The sequence below is a fragment of the Amphiura filiformis genome, chromosome 2, assembly GCF_039555335.1.
Source record: "Amphiura filiformis chromosome 2, Afil_fr2py, whole genome shotgun sequence".
Lineage (NCBI taxonomy): Eukaryota > Metazoa > Echinodermata > Ophiuroidea > Amphilepidida > Amphiuridae > Amphiura > Amphiura filiformis.
Window position 1 is genome coordinate 38,384,353 of NC_092629.1, and position 24,628 is coordinate 38,408,980.

At 35.8% G+C, this 24,628-nt stretch overlaps 2 protein-coding genes and 1 non-coding gene across 3 annotated transcripts in view; 1 reads left to right on the forward strand and 2 right to left on the reverse strand.

Annotated features, from left to right (window-relative positions):
• Positions 1-1,644: 1,644 nt before the first annotated feature.
• On the reverse strand, positions 1,645-2,463 carry LOC140140559 (uncharacterized). The gene has a single exon (XM_072162320.1). It carries the CDS (start codon positions 2,461-2,463, stop codon positions 1,645-1,647), a length of 819 nt encoding a protein of 272 aa, XP_072018421.1.
• A 2,764-nt stretch (positions 2,464-5,227) lies between these two features.
• LOC140146891 (small nucleolar RNA U3) lies at positions 5,228-5,449 on the reverse strand. Its single transcript, XR_011858336.1, has one exon. It is a non-coding gene; the product is annotated as a small nucleolar RNA U3 (small nucleolar RNA).
• Positions 5,450-10,685: 5,236 nt separating this feature from the next.
• LOC140146187 (uncharacterized) overlaps positions 10,686-24,628 on the forward strand; it is a 224,846-nt gene continuing 210,903 nt past the window's right edge. The window contains exons 1-3 of the mRNA XM_072167962.1: positions 10,686-10,744; positions 17,054-17,083; positions 22,443-22,505. Of these exons, the coding sequence (XP_072024063.1) occupies positions 17,071-17,083; positions 22,443-22,505 (76 nt within the window). The 5' untranslated portion in view covers positions 10,686-10,744; positions 17,054-17,070. The remainder of the gene's footprint in view (positions 10,745-17,053; positions 17,084-22,442; positions 22,506-24,628) is intronic.

Consider the following 24,628-nt stretch of genomic DNA (forward strand, 5'->3'; position numbering starts at 1 on the left):
ACGAAATGAATACAATATTTTTAACAACAATTGATCAAACTTGACATTTCACCCCTGCATAAGCGGCCATTTTGGATTCATGCAAATTAGGCACTGTTCCACTACTTGGACTTTTGGGGACTTTTTATCTTTTTAAATATACTTTTCTGAAATGAATGGTGATTAAATGTTCACTGTTACAATTAGTGGTGAGTGATTTTTTAATTTGATTAGCCTACTATGTGATATGGCCGATAAATTATGTCAAAGTCAAATTTACTCTTCAAAATCTATATGTCATAAAAAAGGTAACAAAGCATCTCATGTTTGTTTTTGTTTTTTTGTTGTTTTGGGGGTTTTTTGGGTTTTTTTTTGGTTTTTTGTTTTGGTTTTCACAATGACAAATTCATAAATATAACAGGTGCGTTATGGGTATTAAGCAAGCCGATACAATTATTGTATACAGGCATAACATTGCAGACTAGAGGTGTTTCCAGTGTTTTCCAGGTAATATACATGTAGTTGGGTTATTCCAGTTAATTTACATATACCCTATGGAAGACAAGACCTTAATCGTCCTCACTGACACAAGATGTGAATTTCGAATGGAGTCACCCATAGGTAATTCCATGTGAAATTCACACTCCCTGTGTGGAAGATTAAGGTAATGTCTTCCATAAAGGGTATATGGATTTCAATCGGAATACGCTAATGTCATAGTACATTCTTGTTCAATTCAATTGACTTTTACAAGCATGCAACTTTAAAACGAGTTCTATGTATTGCAAATGCTATTATGAGTTTATGGAATTACATTGTTTAAACAAAGATTGTTATTAATAAACTAATAAAACTTAGTGGCACTGTTGGTTTGTCACCCTAATCTTTGCACTTCAAATTATTTTGGCCATTTTATAAAAAATAATATGAAGTTACTCATTGCGAACGACCTTGTCCTAGCACATTCCTTTTTAAAGGGATTTTATTTAAACACGTTAGGTGCAGCTACTGATTTTTTTAGGGTAGATGGTCCATATAATCATTCCCTAATGTTGACGCCTGTATGTGGGTTTCAGACCAAAGTAACCTCATAATTTGGTCATTTTAGCCTAAAGAGTGCCATTTTTTGCGCGCTTCGCGCTACTTTATTTAACTTTTCCCCCATGATTTCACCAGTTTAGCTTCAATATCGCAAATTTTCGCGCACTTCGTGCACATTTGTACCATGAACTTATTCTGTTGCCAAAAGGTGCTGGATTTACTACGTAATTGAGTAGGTCCATGCCTAAAACCAGCGGTCCGAAAGTCGTGTGAATGAAATCCATAAAAAATGCGATTTGAAAATAAATAAATAACCCCAAAAAGGGAGAAAATGGTGCATCAAATGGCTTCATTTGTGCTTTCATTTTGAAAATGTCCCAAATTCTGAGGGGGGGGCACATCCACCCCCAGACACCCCCCTGTGTCGCGCAGGCGCGGCTGCCGGCGCTGTCTCGCCGCATAACAAATTTCAACAATTGTATTGCCCCCCCCCCCTATCAAAATACCCTGGCCGCCCCTGCTTTGAGTTATTAGCTATTGTTGTGTATTTCGTTGGTAATCTTTTCAACAACGTTGATTTGTTAATCAAATTTAGACTTATCAATATCATTGCTCATGAGTTCATTATTCCGGCTTAAGACGAAGTGCATACAATTTTTCATAGTAAGGCATACTGTACTCAGTACATTCTTTGACTTCTCCGGATAATTCTTCCACATTAATCGATAGAGTGTCACCATCCACAGAGTGCTTAAACCCGCTGCTTCCAAAAGCTGCATTGTACGTCCCAATCTGTTTATTCCGCACCCAACACAGGGACGCCGCTTTCCAATCCGGTGGATTCGGTAATTCGGGCTTCCATGACAACATGCTTTCTTGAAAAGGAATGCCAGTGGAATTACAATAAGAACGCATTATTCCTTCTGGGTCAGCCTTCAGATCCCCAGCGTCAACAATAACAGAATCCTGTTTCAGCTCGTTGGTAACGTAGTCGTGAAGATCACACATCTCTTTGTAAGCATAAAATTCTGGAAGAAAGGACTTTAATGATGGTAATTCAATTTCCTCTGCTAGTAACGAGTAGTAAGACCTAAATACTGGTGCAGGGTTTCGAATCAAAAAGGTATGTCGGTATCCTTCTGGGAGCATATCAAACTTTCCAGCTACTGTAAATGCCATATCTTTGACAAAATACAATGTCTTCCCTTGTATGTCCTTTTCCATTTCTTCCTTGACATATTTATACGTAAAATCAGGTTCAAACACGAGTCCTGCGGGTCGATTAGGTTGCGGTATAGTTAGCTCAGGTCCAGCATGGGTTGCTGCACAGAAGTATTCGAAAAAAATCTGACTATTTTCAACTTCGGCGATACATTTGCAAAAGGCAGAGGAAAGGCTGCGAGGCACACACCAAAGTGCCACTTTATTACGATTGTCTTCCATGTCTTGGAAGAAAAGTATACCAAGACTAGCACAGAACGGTCTGGCACTTCAAAGCTCTTCAAATGGTCCAATCAGTCAATTACATACCGGCTTTCAAACATACCTTAAAATGACAAGAATTTCAGCGAAGATGTATCAAGTATTTTTCACAGTCAACACTGGTCAAATTTCGCCATAAACTGTAATAGAAGCAGAGCACAAGGAAACTCTTCACAGGAACAAGACTGGTGCCTTTATACCTTCATGTAGGTGGTTAGTAGGTATATTCAATATAGCCCTATAGCATAATTATTTCATGTAATGCAGACTAGCCACGCATGCTCATGCGTATAATAATGTAACGTGCCATGTCAAAAGGGGACACTCTTGGGCAGGATCGTAAATGGAGAAATAGCCAAAAACATGCCCGGGTGATTTTTTCACAATTTGAGTTTGTTGCAAATTTGTGATGTTACTAATGTTTAAAATATTGTCTGGTAGTTTCAGACCGGAATATAACTGGCTTGTATCTTGTATTTTTTGAGACATTTTCAAGGTAATTCCTACTCTCAACATTGTCATGATTGTCAATAATATTATTTTTAAAGGCCGATATCTCAATTTCCAATTTTCCATAACTTACGAACACAATATCTTCGCTTAGGAATGTCCGATTTCATTGGGGAAAACGGCGTTGTGGAGCAATAATATCTCTTTATTTAAGATATGTAAAAACCTCAAAATTGATAACCTGCCCAAAAGTGTCTCCTTTTGACATGGCACGTCTCATATACAGGCTGGTGGATCGGGGCTACAGTGTTAAGGGAGTGTTCATAAATACTTTGGTGGGGTGGGCTGGGCACTGGAAATTTACGGAGTCGAAACTTTTTGACCCCTCCCCCCTCGAGAGAACCTGGAACTTGTTTGACCCCCTCCCCCTTCATAGACATGCAAAACTTTTTGACCCCCCCCTCCCCCGTAACGCTCATTAAGAAGTAAGGTTATATATAAAATTTCCCTACCCAACTCTGTATAAAGATAAACATTAACATTGAAGGGGGAAAACGCCTGACCCAAAATCCCATCCCGCCGATAATCAAATGGTGTGTCCCTTAGCAGTGTGCTCGCCTTTTATTTTTCAGCATTTAGAACGCCATTTCGCAAGCTGATTTTTTACGTCATGATCACACACAACAGCATATCTTTGGAATTCTTTTATCCTAATACAATCACTAATTTTCAACAAATGTGGCGTGTTTTTACCCAGACCAAAAAAGATTTCCAATAAATGGTCTTTTATTTAACTAGATAATACATAACTCGTATTATTGTAGTGCATGAGGAAATGTAGAAAACTATTGTTCTTAAGGGATCTGGAATGAGCGTTTTGAGCGTTTCGACAGTATTTTTTTGGGACACGAGCACATCAGACATATCGAATTGCATTCGAAGACGAAGAATGTCTTTCTGATATCAAATAATTTTAATTTTTTGAAATTCACGATATTATATAAATTTTATGACAAATTATTAAAATTTAATATTTTTCCCATTTTTTAATATATAACAGTCCTCGAAGTAAATTCTATAAATCAAATGATACATTCTTAAAGTGTATGTAGCTGGGAGGAAAAGCCGACGATCAATTGAAAATTTTGACCTTTCATATTGAAGATATGGATTTTTTTCCCAAAAAGACCTCATTTTTGTTGGTGTTGAAAAAATCCATATCTTCAATACGAAAGGTCACAATTTTCAATTGATCGTCGGCTTTTCATCCCACCTACATACACTTTAAGTATAAATCATCAGATTTATAAAGTTTACTTGAGTACTGTTAAATAACAAAAATATCAATTTTTAATGATTTGCCATAAAATGTGTATTACATTGCTAGTTTCAAAAAATCAAAATTATTTGATATCAGAAGGACATTCTTCGTATTCAGAATGAAATTCGATATGTCGGATGTGCTCTAATGTCCCACAATAAATACTGTCCCAACGTTCATACCCCATCCCTTAAATTGACGTATTTTCTTTCATAATTTACCTGTACTAACGATTTAGGCGTTCACTTCTATTTCTGGATGCTTTCATGACAGAGTGGTTAGATAACCCTCTGCTTGAATTTTTGTTTTTAAACCGCATTTCTCAAACTCTCCATTAAATATTATACCACCCCAAGCAACAATTCGTCGCTGTTTTGACATACTGCTGTCGTATGACGATTTTTGGGCAAAATGAGTTATATAAACTTTCAAAATCTGTGAATGAAACGCTATAAGTTTTGACACCTAAATGTAATTCGTTAATGAGATATGGCACTAATTAGTGTGATACATGTTTTTATTTACCCCCCCGAAAACGTCATTCTGTATTTTGACATACAGTCGTATCATGATACGTCGCCATAGGCCACCGTGTAACTGTAGTTGCCTATTATTTTGGCATACTGTCGTATCACAATGTCGTATCATTATTAATACATAGGGTTTCAAATTGTGCATATTTTGGCATACTGTCGTATGAGTTTGCAGATTGATTACTTCTAATTACTAAATTAGTGAATGAATAAACAGTTTGTATTGTGTTGAGAACAAAGACAGATATATTATTGATTATATTCTTCGATAATAATAAACGTATTTTACTTTGGTGCTCTCCATTGGGTCTTCAAAAATTGGAAAAACGACAGTATGTCAAAACAGCAACGAATTATTTTAAAAATAAATAAACAATTGAGTTAGCAAAAGGGGCCAAATCTATCTTTTAGAATTTTAAACGCCACTCTGAATGTGTTCCTCTCCTCCTCGTCCCCACTGATGAGGGAGGAGGAACGTTCATCAATGACAAAAGACAAGATGCTCAAAAGAGCAACGTCCCATGTCCGCTTCGCGCTCAGAGAGGAACACTACGACTCATCATCGTGGTATTGGATAGCCATCAAGTGTATTTGATAGCATGGTGACACGTACTCTAGAAATGATCCTTAAAAGTACGGTCTTACATATATATCCCAGTAGAATTTAGTGACTTTACTCGAGAATATAGAATCTATGGTGTTAAATGACGTTCGCTGAGTTCGCTCTGAGTCTGGACTGTGCCCTTTCAACTGCAAGAGTTTAGTCTCCGCACACAGTGTGGTCTCCGCGCAGTAGCCAGTTTGGTTCCACTCGCTGATGTGTGGAGGGAGCGGAACCAAACTGGCTGCTAAGGTGACTGCAGCAGCTTCAGGGATTTTGCATGAGTTTAAAAGGTTAGTGAAAGCTTAGGCCTATAGAGGGCAATCCCAAAATGTTGCAATCGTCCAGGTAGTATATGTCATGCCTCGTTCAATGCGGCAAAAGTCAATATCGTAAGTGAATCGCAAAACAGACGGCAAGAAATACATATTAGAGAGCTTGCGAAATGACGTTACGTTAACTTTAACTTTAACTTCTAGAGGATTATAGAGGATTATGTATTCAAAACCAAGATGGGTTTGAATACATAATCCTCTATAATCTCTATAAGTTAAAGTTAAAGTTAACGTAACGTCATTTCGCAAGCTCTCTATTATGTTCTTGTGGCCCTTGAACATGTTTAAAACAAAACTTCAAAGAGGTTGCATAGACGGTTTTGCTTTAAACATGTTTAGGGGCCAATGACACAATGGAGGGTTTTCCCTGCCCAATGATTAAACTTGGTAGTATGCATGTTATGTACACTGCACACAAAAAGTATTCGAACACTTAAAACAAAAGCAATATCCGAAACCTAATTATCAAATGAAGTGGTCAATATATTAAGGAGTTTGTTAGTGTATTTTGGTACTTCAATGGGCACGATGCGGCTTATTTTCCCAAGTTATATCAAAGTTGAATGAAAAAAGAGAGCATTTCAAACATTTTGTCAAAACTGAAAAATACGTAGACTTTCTTCTCGAAACACGGTAATCACTCGCCTTGCTCGTATGAGCAAGGCGAGCGAGTGTTGATCTGTCACGCTATAATGAGTCCGTTTGATAGCTGGTAGGAATCACCCTGAAGGGGGAAATAACTGGTTGAAATGCTCGCTTTTTTCCAAATTTTTGTATAACTAAGGTCGCATCGTGCCAAATGAGGTATCAAAATACGCAATGCAAAATTACCCATCTAATGATTAATTTATTTAGTACTTTAAGTTGAGTGTCAAAAGATATTGCTTTTGTTTATCTGTTCGGATACTTTTTGTGCGCAGTGTATATCCAAAGTTCATGAAATTTACCACAAATAATATGAAGACAAAAATCCCATTTGAAACGCGGAAATGGTTGACTGAATTTTAACCTTTTCTATGTACATATAGCTATAATTCAATTTATATACTAAAGTGGTATAGTATTTGTGAAATTGTATTTCATTAAATTTTACCTTTTGCAATGTCTTGAAAGCTAAGAATGCATTTAGGCCTAAAAGAGAATGCATATTAAATGTATAGTTTTTGATTACGGATTCTGGAAATGCATGTATTATGTTCATTAATCAAGCACAAAGATCCAAACATTTCTACATTGTCAAAATTGTACAATGAGCAGAATTCTTCAAATTAATTGCCTTATTTATAAATTATTTCTAGGTGCATTAAGGGAAGGGGTATGAACGTTTGGACAGTATTTATTGTGGGACATTAGAGCACATCAGACATATCGAATTACATTCTGAATACGAAGAATGTCCTTCTGATATCAAATCATTTTGATTTTTGAAATTCGCAATGTAATACACATTTTATGGCAAATCATTAAAAATTTATATTTTTGATATTTAACAGTACTCGAAGTAAACTTTATAAATCTGATGATTTATATTTGAAGTGTATGTAGGTGGGATGAAAAGGCGACGATCAATTGAAAATTTTGACCTTTTGTATTGAAGATATGGATTTTTTTCCCAAAACACCAACAAAAATTAGGTCTTTTTGGGAAAAAAATCCATATCTTCAATATGTAAGGTCAAAATTTTCAATTGATCGTCGGCTTTTCCTCCCAGCTACATACCGTACACCTTAAGAATATATCATTAAATTTATAAAATTTACTTCCAGGATTGTTAGATCTCAAAAATGTGAAAAATATCAAATTTTATTAATTTGTCATAAAATTTGTATTATATCGTGAATTTCATAAAATGAAAATTATTTGATATCAGAAAGACATTCTTCGTATTCAGAATGCAATTCGATGTCTGATGTGCTCTCATGTCCCACAAAAAATACTGTCGAAACGCTCAAAACGCTCATTCCAGTTCCCTTAACAAAGGTTTACAGTCAGCAGGAGGTAACCTTTATATTATAAGGGTGCGAAGTCAACATTATCAATTTACTGCGTTTTAAAGGTGAATGACCAGATTGTGATCCGAGTGTAACACACTGTGTTTTCTACTTCACATTCAGGCCCAAAAATTCTTATTACCGAGGTTTTTAGTTCAATTGCTCCAGCGATTTGGATTCTAGAAGCAAAAATGTGTACCACAGTAAAAAAACAAAATACGATACAACGCATCCCAGCTGTCACTTGCACGATTCCGTCAATTTAGGCACCAACGTATATCCGTCGTGGACCAGAATGCGATTTACCTATATACTTTGTAAAAGGCGCTTTATTAATCCCGTTGTTTTAATATGTTTAATTTTTTTTGTTTTGTTTTTTTATCATCAAATTATTAATTTTAATTCCGTTCTCATTGCGATAACGTACCCTTAACCAATCATGTTTTGCTATGGCTATAGGACTATTCCTATTCCAGTTGAAATCCCCATGGCAGGCCTATTCTCAAAATGTAGTTGCCTTTAAGGCTCAGATAGCGACGTTTCCACGTATTTTTGTGGAGCCCGAGAGCACATGAGACCATCAGACATGCCGAACTGCATTTTGAAAACGAATAATGTTCTTCTGATATCAAATAATTTTGTTTGTTTTTTTAATTCGTGAAATAGGCCTAATACACACTTTATGGCAAATTATTAAAAATTGATATATTTTTATTTTTTATATTTAACAGTCCTCGAAGTAAAATCTATAAAATTTATAAATCTACTGATATGTACTTCAAGTATAATGTAGCCGGGAGGAAAACCCGACGATCGTGTAAACATTTTGACCTTTCGTATAGAATACACACACACCCCCCCCCCCCAAAAAAAAAGACCAAAATTGAGACAAAAATACTAATAAAGCAGCAGAACCAATACATGTTATCACACAAAAACCCAATTGTCAGACAACTGGAATACAAATTTCAGTATGACGTCATCATTTGCTAAATATATACAAACCCCGGGATTCAGACTAGTCGACGGTGTAACAATTGCATGGGACACGGAATATGTACTAAGGCTGCCTTCAATATTGTTGACTAGTATTGAAATTTGTTAAATTTTAACTGAATATTTTAATTCGCCAATAGTTGAGTTGTTCTAAGATGAAGTGAACTAACATTGGATGGCGCTATACTCAGTGAATTAAAAAGCCCTTTGCAAATGACAGCTGTAAGCAGAAACGTAATCACGTAATCCTTATCATATTTCTTTATTAAGGGTATACGATGTATTGTTGGTCGAAGCAGCAGAAAAAAGTAGTTCACAGCATCTTGCGTAGTGAGCTTTAGCAAAAATTTGCATTGCCCAATTCATAGGGAACGTGTAGAAGAATTCAAATATCACATATACTTTTGTAGGTGCTGTAGTTCTTGAGTTATGTTGTAAAGAGGGCTGAAACAACAACACTTTTGTAAAACGTACATAACTCATTAACAACAATAAATTAAGCAATTTTTCAAAGTACCGTAGGCCTATATGATTTGTAGAATGAACTTTTGCAAAACACCAAAGTGTTATTTTTCAATAATATATTGATTCAGATAATGAAAATCGATTTTTTTTTTTGGCTGCTTCGACCAACAATACCTCGTATACCCTTAATGTACGATTTCCATCAAATTTTAATTTTGTTATTCGTTATTCAAAATGTTGCAATACTATTAGTAGTAACTGCCGGGAAGGGTTGCTGTCCATTTTAAGCTGAAATAACAGATGTAAAGTGAAAGAAACCCTACTGGATATTTTGGTCATTTAACATGCAGTTCTATGGGAGGATAAAACGTCATAATTATGATTTTATGTCGAACAACAACAACAACAACAACAACAACAACAACAACAACAACTACAACAACAATGATAATAATAATAATGATAATAATAACAAGAACAACAAAAACATCAACATCCAACAGCGACAGAACCATGACCTATGAATTCAACTAAAAACCATGTAGTTTATTCTTTTCCCTTTACTTACCATACCTACATGCGTACCCAATACATGATATCATGCAAGATATTACAGTGAAGCAATATCATGAAATTTACTAATTGATTAGATTAGATGAGGTGGTATTATCAAGTTTACATGGCCTCCAGTTCTTCTAATTTAATTTAATTTAACAAACAGGTCCAATTGTGGCTTACCTATTGTTGGTCGAAGTAGTAAAAAAATCGATTTTCATTATCTAAATCAATAATATTATTTTAAAAATTACACTTTGATGTTTTGCAAAAGTTCATTCTACAAATAATATACTTTGAAAACTTGCTTGATTTACTGTTGCTAATGAGTTGTGCACGTTTACAGCATCTTGCGAATGGTAGTGAGCTTTGGCAAAAATTGCGTTTACCATTTCATAGCGAGTGTGTAGAAGAATTCAAATATCACAGATATACTTTTGGAGGTCCTGTGGTTCCTGAGTTATGTTGTAAAGAGGGCCGAACAACATTTTCGTAAAACGTACATAACTCATTAGCAACAGTAAATCAAGCAAGTTTTCAAATTATATGATTTGTAGAATGAACTTTTGCAAAACATCGAAGTGTTATTTTTCAATATATTGATTTAGATAATGAAAATCGATTTTTTTTTTTGGCTGCTTCGAAAAACATTCAACAATACCTCGTCTACCCTTAAGTGCGAACTTTTCTGACTTTTTAAATCAGGTGAGACAAAAAATTACTAAAAGCAGCTATCACCAATACATGTTATCACACCAAAACCAATCAACTGATAAATTTCCTTTACAACTTTTCCCTATACACCAGTTTTACACACCTTTCTATATATCTCTGCAATGTTAATGTTAAAGACGGAAGTTCATCGATAAAAATCTTTCTACCACTACTCACCTTTACCAATACAACAACCTGTGCGTTTACTACCTTGCCGATACCATATAGCAGTGGCATTTATTCTGTTGGATTATATTTAGTGACTGAATGCAAATTATTTGGTAAGTTATAATATTCATTATTTTAAACAACAACTTCAGTGTTAAAGTTTGTAAACTTTACATGCTTAAGGGTAAAATATAATTATGCACTCATGAGGTAATGATCAATCATGCGATGCATGCCGGCTTCATGACATGTCCATATTACTGTGATATTATCCAATACCACGTGTACTTAAAAAAAATCCAAATTTAATATTATATATAATTACTACTCTCTTAGAAAAAAAGGTTCCAAGTTTGTCCTGTAGGCTATGTGGAACCTTAATAAATAGTTCTGTAAAGAACTAAAAATAACCATTTTAGACATGAAAGGGGTTTTGCACGGTCCCTGGTTTTTGCAGGTAAAAGCTAGAAAGAACCATTTGGTTGTCGTAATTTTCTAGAACCCTTACTGTCCCGTACCGGGGTCCTGTAGAATCCCCGGGTATGGAACCCCTAAAACACTTATTTCTTAGAGTGTAGAATTATTGATACTTATTTTGAATTTTAGTAAGTAAAGCCCAAAAGCATGTCTAGAAATCTTTCAAATAAAAATTCAGATCAATTACCATTGAATGAAAAAGTCACTGGAAAGTGGTTTGTGTGTGGTAGAATGACCCGCATGATAAGCTGACATCCGCTTAATTGCATGTATTGGTATCATGTAGACCTGTATACATAACCTAGATCATCGGTAGCTATCGGTAGCGAAACCAAAATATTGCCAGGCACGACAAGATCATTACTAAATATGCATGGACTGCTCTAGATAAATTGGATGAGAAAAATGTAAATGTTCACCGGTTTAGCATTTGGTTATAGGAGACTTGACATGATAGTAAAATTAAATAACATGAAATAAATAAATAAACTAGTGGCAAATGGTGGTCATAGACCACAAACCTAGCTGGGGCATGTTGGTGTTTTAGAGGTATCTGACCCTGCAAAATGTTCCAAAATGTTCCCCTGGTCATGAGGTTTGGCGTCACCGAGTTTGAGATTTGACCCAGATTACCTTTGACCTGACCCCTGCACAGCGTTCCAAAGTGTTCCCCTGGTCAGTAAGTTTCTTGTGACAAGAGTTTGAGCCCGTAGGCTTATCCCTTACAGATGTACAGAAAATGCATTTCGAAAATTTGACATCTGCATGACCTTTGACCTGACCCCTGCAAACTGTTCCCCTGTTCATGAGATTTGTTGTCACCGAGTTTGAGTCCCATACTCCTTACAGATGCCCAGAAAATTAAATTCTAAGATTTGACCCAGATAACCTTTGACCTGACCCCTGCACAGCGTTCCAAAGTGTTCCCCTAGTCAGTAAGTTTCTTGTCACAAGAGTTTGAGCCCCGTATCCCTTACAGATGTCTAGAAAATGCATTTCGAAAATTTGACCTCTGCATGACCTTTGACCTGACCCTGTAAAATGTTCCCCTGATCATGAGATTTGTTGTCACTGATTTTGAGCCCCACACCCCTTACAGATGTTGAGATAAGGCAATTGTAAGATTTTACCCCTTAATGACCTTTGACCCCAATTCTGAGTGCAAGGTATGGGCACTGGGTAAAGCCGATGCACATGTGTAAGTGACGTCATTGTGCTATGTAATATGTGGCAGAAGAAGCATTTTGAAGGTATTTGGTTATATACCAAAAATGCCCCTTTAATGACCTTTGATCCCAATTCTGTTTGCACCCTATGGGCACTGGATATAGCCGATACATATGTGCAAGTTACGTAATTGTAGGGTGTAACATGTAGGAGGAGAAGCATTTTGAAGTTTGTTGCCAGAAGAAGAAGAAGAAGAACTAGTGGCAAATGGTGGTCATAGACCACAAACCTAGCTGGGGCATGTTGGTGTTGTGGAGGTATCTGACCCCTACAAAATGTTCCAAAAATGCTCCCCTGGTCATGGGGTTTGTTTTCGCCGAGTTTGAGTCCCGTACTCCTAACAGATGTCCAAAAATTCAATTCTAAGATTTGACCCCAGATGACCTTTGACCTGACCTATGCATGATGTTCCATAATGTTCCCCTGGTCTTGAGGTTTGTTGTCACCATGTTTGAGCCCCGTACCTCTTACAGATATCCAGAAAATGAAATTCTACGATTTGACATGACCCTTGCACAGTGTTCCAAAATGTTCCCCAGGTCAGTAAGTTTGTTGTTGTGGAGTTTGAGCCCCGTATCCCTAACAGATGTCCAGAAAATGCATTTAGAAAATTTGACCTCTACATGACCTTTGACCTGACCCCTGCAAAATGATCCCCTGGTCATGAGATTCTGTATGCAAGTTCTAGGCGTGGGGTATAGCCGATGCATATATGCAAATGACATCATTGTACTATATAATATGTGGCAGAAGAAGCATTTTGAAGGTATTTGGTTAAATACAGGAAATGCCCCCTTAATGACCATTTACCCCAATTCTGTTTAGACCCTATGGGCACTGGATATAGCCGATACATATGTGCAAGTTACGTAATTGTGGGGTGTAACATGTAGGAGGAGAAGCATTTTGAAATTTATTGCCAGAAAGAAGAAAGATCCGATAGCATTACAGTACCTAGCTGGGGGTGTAAACCCCCCAGCTAGGTAAAGAGGAATCGGATAGAAAAACAGTACCTAGCTGGGGGGTTGTAAACCCCCCAGCTAAATAAATAAATAAATAAATATGTGATTTAACGGGCACTACTTGTGTTACACAAAGATATTCTGCTGTCACTGCATATAGAGCTCCTCTCAGCACTTAGATTGTAATTATTCCATAATAGCTCCCTATTACACCTGGGTGGGGTGAGGCAAGTAAGGTAAAGCGTCTACTCTTGTCCAAGTGCACAACACGTTGGCGCTGCAGGGATTGGCAGTAGCGTAGCCAGCATTTTCTTTGATGGGGGCAAAGCCAAATTTTCGTTTTGCATTTTGTTGTCCAATTTTTAATCATTTTTAGGACACGTTGTCGTCCCATTTTATCCCTGAAAATTGTCTGTCGGTGCAGTCGCCCCTCCCCCCTTAACGCTTGTGCCCTCACTTTTACTAAAACAGCTGAGTAGGCCTACCGAATTGATGGATACAATTAAAGAAAACATCGTACTAAGATTTCTAATAAACTAGCCTAAAAGGATAAATAATATATTATTTTCTTGACATTATATTTTTAAGACCCTACCAACCATGCCAACTCAAAGTGCAGATTTTCGTGAATCCCCTGTAAAGATGCATTTATCACATGATTTTGATGCTGATAATTTTTGAAAGATCTCCTCAAACTCTTCTTGTTCACGGAGTGATCTATTCCCCCACTCGAACCCAAATCTGGTATGCACAGTTTATCCCTTACATACATATTTCTTGGATAGCTATTGTAGCCCATCAACCCTGGGGTTATTTATTTGTTTATTGTCAAGTCAGTGCACAGTTAGTTAGATATGAAAGTTGGAACAAATTACTACACCTGATCATTGCTGATCCGTGAACTTTGTCTTTTTAAAAACCATTACCGTATTTCTTGAAAGTAAATTATCATTTTACCTCCTATATGCATTGGTTAATATATTTAAAGTCCACACTCCCCCTGTGGGAGATTTAAGTCCACATTCCCTCTGTGGCATATCATGAGACACACTAAAAAAATTACCTTTGGAAAGTTTTGTAGTTTTTGCGTCCCTGCAAAATGAAAATACTGTCTAATTTGTTTCCTGCCCAGGGACACAGCATTAAAAATTATTCCAAACTTTTTTTTATGTTCGTAATTAATATTGAGGGACAAAAAATAAAATCGGAATTAATGTCATAAATTTCCTGTTTTGCTCTGACGCCTATACATCGCGGGAATTCCCCATGCCAAGACTTTCTTTTCAAATCTTAATTGTTTGTTTGTATTGCACCTTTTTCATTCAACCACAGCGGCAGGTCTGCCTATATTATAGCTTTTGTCTGGTTTAAACGGGTCATTGAATAAGTCAAAATTCTGAAAAGTTGGGTTCATATGAACCTTTTTGACAATTTCCCCCAAGCAACATAAAAACGATGACTTCGATGAGGCTTTTTAATTTTCTTTCTGATCGATAAAGTCCTCACGGATACACACAATATATTGTCAAGTTTAAAAACTTTTTGGTAATAAATAACATTTTTGTTTGTTTGTTTTTTGTTAAGAAACAAAATTTTTTTGTAATAACCAAAAGTGTTTGGGTAATAACCATATGTGCCTTGTTAAAATCTTTGCTTTTGGTAATTGCCAAAAAATGTTTGGTTATTTCCAACATACTTTGAGTAATTATTTACCAAATTGTTTAATTCGCTTACTTGCTAGCAATTGCAATGGCGTAGCAATTGGGTTGTGGCGCCCAGGGCTAAGGATACATATCCCCCCTTCCATTCTTGAAAGAATTGCGCGCGGAACGTGCGAAAATGTACGCAAATAGGACCTACCACTAATTAATTGTGGTTATAATGAAGTTGAATATTATTTTGACCTTTCAAATGATTTTGTGTTGAAATCCATTACGCTATAAAATATGCCATCGGAATGTGTAGGAATGGGGGTGTATGGGGTGATGCGGGGTGGGGTGTGTGTATGAAACAAGGAGCAACCATCAAGAAAGAATTGACTGAACTTGTTATTAACATTAATTATGATATTATTATTATTATTCGCTATACATAAGGCGTTTGATGTAGTAGATTTCAAATGATCACATGTGGCGGAGCTTAAAGTAAAGGTTAGAGGTCATGACCTCGACCACTGCCTGAAATAGGGAACAAAATTAACATCATGAAGAACGCTTAACCTCTGACCTGACCGGGGTCAGATTAGTAGTCTCAACACAGTACGTTTCATAACTAGTATCATTAATTTATTCATCTCATCTTCACGGGACAAATCCGCGGGGACTGATACAATTTAAAGGGAACTTATCAAAAATTCAGATTGGGATACACATAATAACACAGTATAGTATTATTGCTTCTTTTAACAGTCCCAAGTAGGGAAATGAGGTTATAATAATTTTGCTATTACCTGACAAATTGGGATAAATTGCCGTTTGTGTTGTTTAGGCAGCAGAGAATTTTAATCATTCTTTTCAGTTGCCTAATGTACAAACTTGGAACTTCGAAATGAACAACTACCGAGTATCTGTACTATTTATGGTGAGGTGCGATCTTAAATTAATAGTCTTAACTATTAATAGCCAAAATAACAAAAAGTTGTGTAAACTTGACCGTGATCAAATCAGAATTACTTCCTCGTCATACGTATTGGGTGTACAATAATCAACTATATACATACATTCAAGCTCTGTCTGGTTCGGTAAAATTGGTTTTGTGTATTATTTGGTTATTTAAAAATTGTCCATAGCTTTGAGCAAAAAGGGTACGGTACAGGTGTGAATGGTGTGTGTGGCTCGGTGGTTCTTAGCGTAGTGGAAATGAAGAATGTACAGCAGATTCGGGGTACATTTTTAGTTTATATTCTGGATACATTTTCAGCCATTTTGGTTTTATTTTACATTGATGAAGTTTCATGAAAATTTGGTTTACAGGGTTAATGTACGATTTCCTTCAAATTTTAAATTTGTCATTATATACTCAAAATGCTGAAATAATACTAGTAATAATGATCGGGAATGGTTTCTGTCCATTTTGAGCTGAAATAACGAGGTAACGTGAAAGAAACACTGCTTGTTATTTTGGTTGTGGCGGACATAAAGTCATAATTTCTTGAATTATGACTTTATGTCGAACTTTGCTCTGTTTACCTACAAACACAACAAATTTGGCTGATTCCATTTAGGTGCAAGTTGTGAAATGTGTAAACATTACAAATATGCCAAAAAATCAGGTTTGAAAAAAATTAACCAAATTCATATTTATATAAGATCGTACATTATGACTTTAAGTGTTGTTGTTTTTTCTTGTTTTTTGTTTTGTTATTTTAATCTTATTTAAAATATTTTTTAAGAAAAAATTTGAGACATTTTTCCAAAATTGGTATAATTTCGGGTCACTTTTTTTTTGTAAAATTTTGGTAAAACGGGTCATTCCATCGGCCATCCAGCCGCACATCCAACCCATACCGAAGTCGAGAACCCCTGGGGAGTGTGGGTGAGATAGTTGTAGGGTAAACGTGTAGGGGTGTGTTGAGGGTGCAGGGAAGTGGGGGTAAGTGGATGGGTTGTGCAAAGTTGTGAAGTGGGTCGGTAGATTTGTCGGAGAGAGTAAATAAGTGGGTAGTCTCACTTTTAAAATAATTTACTAATTATAAAATTTATTTTCTAATTACATAATTTCATGATCACTTCATGCAAACGATGATTATTTTTTCAGAAGCTTGAAGACTCAACATGGCAAGTAACGGTAAGATTATTATATTTTGATCTATATATTATTTATAGTTACACAAATACCGTAAAACCTCGTCTACAAGCATATAGAGTGTCTTTAACGAAAGCTAAATTAACTTGAAATATGCCAATATAATAGATTGGTCTTACCATAATACTTGTTTGTATATGCTTGTATGGGTAATTTATTTGCTCAAACTCTATAATGTTATAATTTTGTCGATGGATGGCGCCTGGATTAATTTAGCTTTCATGAAAAGCACTGTATATGCTTGTAGACGAGGTTTTACGGCAGAAAATAATGCCTCAAATGCAACATATATAACGACCCAAATTTTGAAAATTGAAAATTTTAAGTTATAATAATTGTACAAACAGAAAATGTTTAAATCCAGAAGTTTTTAAACATTTTGCTTTTCATATCAAATCATTTGGTGTTAGGTATATCACCTCAAAAATAATCGCAGCAGAAACGCGTTATTTAATGTTCCTACATTATTAAGCTTTATTAAAGCATCAAAAATCAAAAAACAGAATTGAAATCGGTCAATGCATTGTGATGTAATGTCAATTTAAAGATGCTCGTAGATGGAATGAAATCCTGCCACAAATGGCTGTTATGACAAAATTGGCACATTTCGAGATTTTGAAGGTTTATTTGGACGCTTGCTTGAAAAAGCAGCGTTAATTTAAATATCACATGTTAAATGCCTATCTTTCCTGACTTCGTTACAGAAAACAAAATTTAAAAATCCATCATTGAATAATTATAATAAATTAATCAAATATACTATTTTAGCCATTTCGGCCAATCTGCAGACAAATTAAATCTCAAAAAATGACTAAGTTCAGCTAATTAATATGCAAAATTGATGCCAATAGAAAACCGTACATAATGTAAAGGTGCGGTTTTTTTTGGCACACATATGTATACAAAGTTCTTTCAATTGATGACAAAAAATACACAAAAAGTAATTAATTATGCAAATTAGGTAATTACAGCTAATTATGTATTTATGATATTATTATGCAAATTAGGCATGAGTAATTTTGGTTTTTTTTCAATATTTAATGAACGTCTGTTCATTCATCATAAATCTTTTAAGTATGATCCTGTTATGAGGTTGAATAAATGAACTGCAGTTAATTATTTAAAAACAATACAAAAAAATAAAAAGTTTGACATTTTGACGGTGTCTGGAATATAATTTTCATTTTTACTGTAAATATGGTATGTGTCACCATAACTCAAAGCCAAGTCCGAAAAGTAAAAATAAAAATTCAGTTGCAATGAGACTTTAAATTAACTTTTTGTCATCTGTATTAACATGGGAGGACAATCGGTAAAAGGAACATCCAATTTACTGTACCGCGTATACAAAATAGTATGGCCTTGGACACACACAATGGCTCAGAGCTATTGTGGTTTGGAAAATTACTCCCTAAAAATATCATTGATTAATGTTTTGCTTCAACTAGTTTTAGGGAAGTGCTTCATTCGTTGTCGACGGAAATAATTTACATGCTAAGAAAGATTAGTATTTCAGCTAAATGGTGGTAGGTCCCTTTACTTCAATAGGCCTATATTTACTGATTTATGAGCGATCTTCAAAATCCATAAAAACAGGCAGTAGCTCTTAAACAAAACAATTTTTAATTTTTGAGGACCCGATGTTAGCCTCGGAAAGGCTTTACACACCATATATTAAAAATTTAAACAATTTGGATGAATGAAGCATATGAGTAAATTCATTTATCGACATGGATGTTTTCTAAAATTGGCCAAATTTGAAGCGCGCCCTTTTCAATTCACTGTTATGCTTGCATGCACAGTGTAGCAGAATTATTGTGCAGCCACTGTGACATACCTATGTTTAGAACTATTATTATTAAGCTAATTAAGGTTATTAATTATTTTAAACTGTTGTGATTTGGTAGTTCACAGCATCTTACGAATGGTAGTGAGCTTTGGCAAAAACTGCATTGCTCAATTCATAGCGAGCGTGTAGAAGAATTAAAATATCACAGATATACTTTTATAGGTGCTGCGGTTCTTGAGTTACGTTGTAAAGAGGACTGAATTATTTTTTAAGCAACAACACTTTAGAAAAACGTACATAACTCATTAACAACAATAAATTAAGCAAGTTTGCAAAGTATACGATTTGTAGAACTAACTTTTGCAAAACATCAAGGTGTAAATTTTCAATAATATATTGATCTAGATAATAAAAATCGATTTTTAGGTTGCTTCGACCAACAATACCTCGTCTACCCTTAAAGATGATTCCAAGTTTCCCGTCAACAGCCTGCATCACTTTTTCATTTTGGCCAAAACTTTCACTATTTTTATGAAGAAGTCAATTATATGACAGGTGCTTCTTATAATTGAAGACCGAATTAGAAAAGACTAGTTTGCGTCTGACGTCCGGCAATGCGCGACGTGATTGGTTGCTGACCTGCGCAGTACAGCATTTTTGGTCTGGTTGACAGGACGTCATACGCAAACTAGTCTTTTTAATTCGGTCTTCAATTACAGTTGTACTTTAGTAAAGTATGTAGTCAATTATGAAAATGAAAGGATTCCCTCATCAAGTTCCTGGTGATTATAAAAATTGCACATTTCTTTTCATAATGAAAGCAAACGGAATTTTTTCTCACTAGTCCCTATTTTGACACAGACTTACATAAACAATATTCGCTGTCGAAGTGACGTAATAATCGGATTAACTACCATGGCAATAGGTACAAACAATTTTTGATTATATCGCGCTGCACTGGGAATTCTATAGAATACTCATATCATGTTGATCACTTGCACCTGTAAGATTAGTACTATTGAACGGAGTGGTATTGTATTCAATCTATGATTGCAGACATGCACAGGTGATGAGTGCAAATTGCTTGTAGTGCAGCGCGATATAATCAAAAATTGTTTGTATCTATTGCTATGGTAGTTAATTCGATTATTACATCACTTCGACAGCGAATAGGTAATAAGTAATAATATAGCTAAATAGTGAGCAATGAATAATGAAAGAGTCGCCTCATAATTCGACCAAAAAGGCTATGTGACGGGAAATTAAAGGGTAACGCGGTATTGTTGGTCGAAGCAGCCAAAATATCGATTTTCAATATCTAAATCAATATATTATTATTCTACTGTTCTGCAAATCATACACTTTGAAAACTTGCTTGGTTTATTGTTGTTAATGGGTTATGTACGTTTTACAAAAGTGTTGTTGTTCCAGCCCTCTTTACAGCATAACTCAAGAACCACAATACCTACAAAAGTATATCTGTGATACATGAATTCTTCTACACACTCGTTATGAAATGATCAATGCAATTTTTGCTAAAGCTCACTACCATTCGCAAGATGATGTGAACTACCATATCGCAACAGTATAAAATAGTTGCTATCCTTAACATCAACTTTCATTAGCTAAATATAAACTTATTCATATTTGATAATCAATTCAAGATACGTGAACTACAGAAATTTACTTTTAATAAGACTTTATTTTGATAGGGTAATAATACCGATAAAAACATTAATCCGATCAACTATTTCTACCGATTTTTTATTCTATTTCTCACTTATGTCCTATGTCATCATTTATATTATACTGTTTTGTTTCTTTGTTTTTCAAATAATATTCTTATTATCAGTACCTAACATTTCATTGCTTCACGTACACGTTAATAAATACGTATTACTTGTTGGGAGTGAAATTGTACAAAATATTGCACTTGTACTCAGCTACTGATTCGTCTAGACGCATCAACATTTCAGTACAAGTGCGATATTTTGTACAATCGTGCAACAACAAAAAAAGCGCAGTGATTTATAGTGCGTTACGCGCGGGCACAATGCCTAGACGTTGCTCCACAAGCCTCAGCACACTTTACAGTAATACGCATTTACGCATTTATTACATTTCTCAAGGATTAAGTAATACGCATACATACACTCCTATATCAAATTCCTAAATTTTGATGTCTAGTTTTTGAAAATTAATCAGACCAAAAATATTAATAACATTTTTTCATGTTGTTCGGAAAAAAGTTGGGTCTTGCTTTTGTATGATTTAAACATAAAGCGTACTACAATGTACGCTTCGACATATCGACGTACATTGCAATAAGTTATTTTTATTATACACTTCTAGTGCCCGTTTCTATTCATCGTTATGTATTCTTCTCCCGTGCATTATTTTCGCCAACTACCCTTCATAGCCCAAATTATATAAACCTGCACGCTAAACAATGCATTATCTAAAACCCGCACGCTAAACAATAGATTCTAGATAATACGTGCACGCTCAAATACTAGAAATACTACTTTCACATAACTATATAGTAGAGTTAGGTGGCGCTTTCGACACAGAGGTCACATAACTATATAATTGTCTGTTCGATATATACCATCAAAAAAGTACGAATATACATTCTGTGGTGTTAAAATGGTATAGTTACAAACGGTGTTCTATTTTGCAAATATCACTGTCATAAATTATGATTAATGACCTCAAATAAATCAAACATCAAGTGAGAATAATCGAGCTTCTATTAATTAAAAAGGGCCAAAAACAGGTGGATCATAATTATACAAGATGACACCATTGCAAAATATTCAGCATTTTACAAATGAAATACATATAGGCCTATATCTAAAATAACATGGCCGGGCCCGGGAAACACAAACTAGCGCATAATATCATGATCATGCTTTATAATACTGAACAAATGGTAAAATCCCAATGTCGTGTGTTTTAATATAAGTAGATTTTAAAGTTCAAATTATAGAGCTAGTATAAAGTCCAGTTGATATTGATATGTTTTTCTCTCATGAATCTCAATTCACCGTAGTACTAGTCGGACATCTAAATCGATTGTTTCCAGGTGAACTGGTTCAGTGCTCTCTGTGTTCGGAACCACGATATTAAATGATCACAACATAAAGTCAATTGGTTACAAACCATGCGTGAATAAGTTACTAAAGTATGACGTATGGCGCAATCGATACCATTGATAGCTAACTTATACAGGGATTGATTTTCTTTACCAGTTAAATGCTACCTAGCTGGTCAATGACCTGACGGTGTTTTTAAAATGTAAGATATTTTCCCTAATATTAAAACTAATATAATGAATGCAGCAATTAATATTGCCTATTGTTTTAATACACTCAAAGTGTATGACGGATAATGTACTCGTGCAAATACATTCGTCAAGATAATTGCACTTGCCATGGAGTTATTGCATTTAGCTCTCGAGCCTATCGGCTCTCGAGCTAAATGCAATAACTCCACGGCGCGTGCGATTATCTGGACGAATGCATTGCACTCAGTTCATTATCCTTATCTTAGAGCCCCGCAAGAAAAAGCCTGAAAAGGGACTCGCACCAGGGTCTCCTAAGTCCCCGCGATCAGGTAAGCTGAACAGAAGACTTTGTTTTCTTTAAAACAAGACCTTCGCTCGTTCATCTCTGTTCATCTCTACAAATCGACTGCTTATTGTCAGAAGTGGGTAAGTGCAATAGCTGCCCTGTGAACATTTGGTAATTTACACGAAGTACGAGTGTACTTATCTACACATGGTATCTACACATGGCAGTTATTGTAATTGGACTTATCTACTTCTGGCACTGAGCACTCGAAATTTAAAACTTCAGGTAGTAGTTAGGGAGCACTAATTTTCTGCGGTCTTTTCCCCTTTTTCCTAAAGGTGTGCTTACTAATGCATCGCATATATTAAAATTTTATATAAAAAACACAGAAATTGTTTAAATGGCGTAGTCAAGGGGTTGAGAAGCCGCCCTCTCCCTAATCCCCCTCCCCGCCGCGATCTTTTGAGGCCTTTTAAATCCATTTTGAAAATTCAATTTGACCCTCTTCAAAAATGACCCTCCAACCAAATCCCGGTGACCATGAGAAGCAGCTGAAGGACCGGTGGATTCAGTTTTAATGGATCAAGTCATACTTATTGCAGAACAGATGCAGTAATAACGAAGACTTTGCTGTCAGTTCCTATACCACCTGTCTGTGTATTTTGCCCTGAGTTGACATCCTCATGAAAAATGGGAGAACACTTTTTCAAAATGATGCACTTTTATTTCTGCGTAGTCCAATTTGACTCGGGACATTGACATTTAAACACACACAATGACATAAGGGAGTGTTCAGAAATACTTTGGTGGGGGGGACTGGAAAATATTTTTTTTCATGTCGAAAATTTTTTTAACCCCCCCTCTTCGCGAACCCAAAACTTTTTGACCCCCCCTCTTAATGGACCTAAAACTTGTTTGACCCCCCCCTCATATAGGTTCAAAACTATTTTGACCCCCCCCATCATAATGTACCATTCTACTAATTCAATTCTACTACCGTCCAAATGGCATTAATGATACTAAAATTTGTATTCAAGTGCAATGAAGTTGTACCCATGTCATTGATATAAAGTATGTGGAATTGTGGAAATGTTTTAAAGTAGCACGCTAAAATTTTTGCCATTTGGAAGCTAAACGAATGAAATTTGATGTAAAAATGGATTAAATACGCGCGAAGCGCGAAAAAAATTGTACTTTGGGTGCTAAAATGGCCATCCCCCCGGGATCTACGCCTATGTTTACTGGGACTTTTTGTTGAGGCGAAGCGCGCAAAAACAAGACTATCTTAGCCCAAAATACAGGGGCGTTGCTAGTTTTCTTGGTCGGGGGTGAATAAAATTTCAGGGGCACGGACGAAAAAAGAAATTGCAGTTGCAAATACATATACCGGTTTTGTTTTTTAGAGAGACTGTACATGTATTTGAGCTTCCAAAAAAGGCTTTATTGGGACAAAACGTGTGCAATAATTGTGTATTTCGCCCATGATGGGATGAAAATGCCTTTATTGTGATAATGTGCGCACACAGGGTGCAAACATTTTGTATTTTACACTATTTTGGCCTGTGATCGGGTTGAATTTATATGGAAAAGGGTCTCCTTGCTCCTTTTCTTTGCCCTCCAGATTTTCTCTTTCATTTTTTTTTGTCAGAGGGGCACTTTTCTCTTTCATTTTTTGTCAGGGGCCCTTCCGCCCCCTGTCTACACTACTGCCGAAATGGTGTGTTTTGCTATTAAATTGATGGGCCAGTTTGCGTGATCGCGAAGCGCAAAATTTTGCAATTTTACCCTATTTGGGCCCAAAACATGGTGGGATGAAAATGCCTTTATTGTGATAATGTGCGCACACAGGGTGCAAACATTTTGTATTTTACACTATTTTGGCCCGTGATCGGGTTGAATTTATATGGAAAAGGGTCTCCTTGCTCCTTTTCTTTGCCCTCCCCTCCAGACTTTTCTCTTTCATTTTTTGTAAGGGGCCCTTCCGCCCCCTGTCTACACTACTGCCGAAATGGTGTGTTTTGCTATTAAATTGATGGGCCAGTTTGCGTGATCGCGAAGCGCAAAATTTTGCAATTTTACCCTATTTGGGCCCAAAACATGGTGCTTTTCGATGTGCTAAAAAAGTTGCACATGGCAATTATTGCTCTATTTTTTTCTTCTTTAAGG